The 3002-nt window shown below is 74.2% G+C and overlaps 1 protein-coding gene across 2 annotated transcripts; it reads right to left on the bottom strand.

The window, feature by feature from the left end:
* Positions 1-6: 6 nt before the first annotated feature.
* Positions 7-2449, bottom strand: METTL1 (methyltransferase like 1). Of its 2 annotated transcripts, none has more exons than XM_026078269.1 (6): positions 2329-2449; positions 1553-1683; positions 1282-1466; positions 815-928; positions 311-412; positions 7-190 (listed from the first exon to the last, which is right to left on the bottom strand). In XM_026078269.1, the coding sequence occupies exons 1-6, from the start codon at positions 2412-2414 to the stop codon at positions 59-61; spliced, it is 750 nt and encodes a 249-aa protein (XP_025934054.1). In that variant the 5' UTR covers positions 2415-2449; the 3' UTR covers positions 7-58. The 2 variants fall into 2 exon arrangements, with proteins under 2 accessions (XP_025934054.1, XP_025934056.1); XM_026078271.1 differs by having other exon boundaries at positions 815-886.
* Positions 2450-3002: the final 553 nt, after the last annotated feature.

Raw genomic sequence — 3002 nt, 5'->3', positions numbered from 1 at the left:
GGCGGAGGCCAGCTCCCCGCGGCCACCTGGCGCTGAGGCCTGCGCCGCTCGCCGCGCCTCACACGTCCTCCCGCAGCGCTGGGTCCTCGACACGCCGGAAGACGGCCGGGAAGGTCTTGCCGCCGCCGCGCTGCACCTTCTTGCCCTCCTCCGTGGAGGTGCCCAGCCGGGCCACGACGGGGTCGTCGCTCTGGGGACGGAGGGAGGCCGTGGGGCGCCGCGGGGGGCCGGGCCGGGTGGCCCCCGCGGGGCCGCGGTTTTTCGGAGGGAGGGAAGAGCCCGGATCGCCCGGCCCGAGCCCGGCTCTCACCAGCTCGGCCAGCGGCACCTCCTCGAAGAGCGGGTGGTTGCTGAAGTGTTTCACAATCCACTCGTGCACCTCCTCCACGTCCGTGATGGTGTAAACGAGGCCCTGCGGGGAGCCCGGCGGCGTTTCGGCGCGGCGGCGGGGCCCGGCGCCGCCTCCCCGCTCCGACGGGCCTGCTCACCCGGTGTCACTGCCACTGGCAGGTCCTGGCGCTGCCCGGCCTCACCGAGGCCCGGCCCGTGGGCACGCCGCCACGCGCCACCGCCGCCGTGACTCAAGCCGGGGCCAGACTAACCCTCATTCCTCACCACCCGCCGCCGCGATCCGTCGCCCCAGACGGACGCTGGGCTCCCACGGACGCACCCGCGGGTGTCACGGGGAAGGGGGTGGGGAGCGGCGCAGCGCCCCGGGGACGGAGCTGGGGTCTCACCCGGCCAACCCGGGATTCGCACCCACCCCGCCACCTGGGCCGGAGGCGCCCGGAGCCCACGGCCGCCCCGAGCTCACCCCGAGGCGCAGCACGTAGCCGTACTCCGCCAGCAGCGTGGGGCTGATGATTCGCCATTTGTGCTTGGTTCTCTTGAAGTGCGGGTCGGGGAAGAGGAAGAACATCTTGCTGAGCTGCGGGGAGACGGGCGAGACGCCCCGCGCGCACGGGCGGGCGGCGAGGGGGTTTCAGCCCCCGCTCATCGCCTCTGCCCGAAACCAGCACGGCCGCCGGCGGGACGGGGAAAGCCCGAACGGGCGCCCAGGGACGGCTCCCGCAAACCCTTCCCGAGCCCGTGATTCAGAGCCGTGCCGGGAGCCACGTTCGCACGGCCGCGCCGTTAACCCTCTGTGCGCCGCGTCCCCCCCCCTCCAAGCTCCCCAAAAAGGCAGCTCGGCCTCCACGGGGACCCTTGGGGGATCCCGGAGATGGTGGGGGCGAGAGGCAGCCGGGGGCTCCCGCGGGCTCGGGGAGGGCTCCGACCCACCTGGCCTTTGCGGAAGAAGTTGGGCAGGTGCTTCATGGCGTTGGTGCGGACGCAGGCGATGTTGTCGTAGCGGCCGGGCTGAGCCGCCCGCAGCGCCCGGATCCGGTCGCGCACGTAGTCCGACACCTTCACGCGGATCTCCAGCCCCAGCATGAGGGTGCGGGGGAAGAGCGGGGCCAGCTCCACTGCGGAAGGCGGTGGCGGTGAGCAGAACGGATCGCCCGTGTCCCCCTCCCCCCCGTGGCTGTGTCCCCCCCGTGTCCCCACTCACCCAGCAGCCCACCGTAGCCGCAGCCCACATCGGCGAACTCCACGCGAGGCGGCGCCGCTGCTCCCTCGGCCGGCGGGGCGAAGAAGGCCGGGTACAGCTGGGCCCAGTCCATGTCCTCGGGCCTGGCGGGGCTGCGGGGGGACACGACGGGCTGAGTTGGCGGCGGACGAGCCGACCCAGACCCATTCTCAGACCCATTCCTGGTCCCGGCCCCGCGGGGGCTGCCAGGGGCACTGGACCGAGAGCCGCCACCCACAGTCCCTCGGCCCCCGGGAGCAGCAGGGTGCCGCTGGCAGCAGGGACGGGGCACCCGGTGCCCACCGTTACCGGGTCCCGCTGCCCAGCGTGACCGCGGTTTGCGGGAAGGAGGGTCCCGCGGTGCAGCGTTACCGGGGGGGGGGGTTGGGGGGGGTGTCGCGGTTTTACCGGGAACGGGTGCTGGGGGGAGGTCCCAGGCCTCACTGCTGAGGGAGAGGGTGTGCGGGGCCCCGTGGGACCGGCGGGGGTAGGGGGGGAGCCGGTGCCCGGGGGTGTTGCTGGGAGGGTCCCGTGATACGGTGCAACCGGGACTGGCAGAAAAGGGGGGTCCCGGTGTAACCGGGGCTTACAGAATGGGGGAAGCCCGRTGAGGCCGGGGTTGGCGGGGGGGGAGGAAGGTCCCGGGGTCCCGTGTAACCGGGGCTGGCGGGGGGGGGGCCCGGTGTGCCCGGCGGTGGCGGAGGCGAGGGGGTCCCGGTGTTGCCGGGCCGGGAGAGCGGCGGCGGCGCCGCACTCACTAGCGCAGCGTGTGGTCGGCCAGCGGGTTGGAGTGCGCCCGCTGCCGGTAAAAGCGCTTCTGCGGCGGCGGCGCCGCCGCCTCCATGGCGGCCCCGGCGGCACAGCGCGGCCCTGCGCGGCGCGGCGCAGCCCGGCGGCACGCGCGGGCGCCCGGAAGAGACGTCACCGAGCAGCACTTCCGGTCGCGCCCGCCGCCGCCGCCTTAAAGGGGCCGCGGCCACCGCCCGGCGCGCCCCGCCCATAGTGGGCGTGGCCTCAAGCCACGCCCCAGTTCGCCCAGTAACCGCCAGCCTCCCCCCCAGCGACCATCCCATCGCCCCCACGAGCTGCCCGGTGCCCCCAGGGCCCCCCAGTGACCGTCCCATTGCCCCCAGACCCCCCCCAGGGGTCCCCAGTGCCCCCAGTGCCCCCCAGGGACCATCCCATTGTGCCCAGTCCCCCCCCAGTGATCCCCAGTTCCCCCAGTGACCCCCAGGGACCATCCCGTTGCCCCTAGTCCCCCCCCGGGACCCCCAGGGGCCTGGCGTGGAGAGGCCTCAAGTCTCCTAGGGGGCTTCATCAGCAATTAGTGCCAGCCCCTAACGAGCCCCTGCTAGTGGGGCCGGGCTGTTCCTGGCAGCGGGGCCGGAGGGGAATTCGGGCTGCGGCAAAGTCGGGGGTGATTTCTGAGAAG

Source organism: Apteryx rowi, unplaced genomic scaffold, assembly GCF_003343035.1.
Source record: "Apteryx rowi isolate R43461 unplaced genomic scaffold, aptRow1 scaffold_475, whole genome shotgun sequence".
Taxonomy (NCBI): domain Eukaryota; kingdom Metazoa; phylum Chordata; class Aves; order Apterygiformes; family Apterygidae; genus Apteryx; species Apteryx rowi.
Note: the sequence above shows the minus strand (reverse complement) of the source record. Positions and strands in the feature narration are given on the sequence as shown.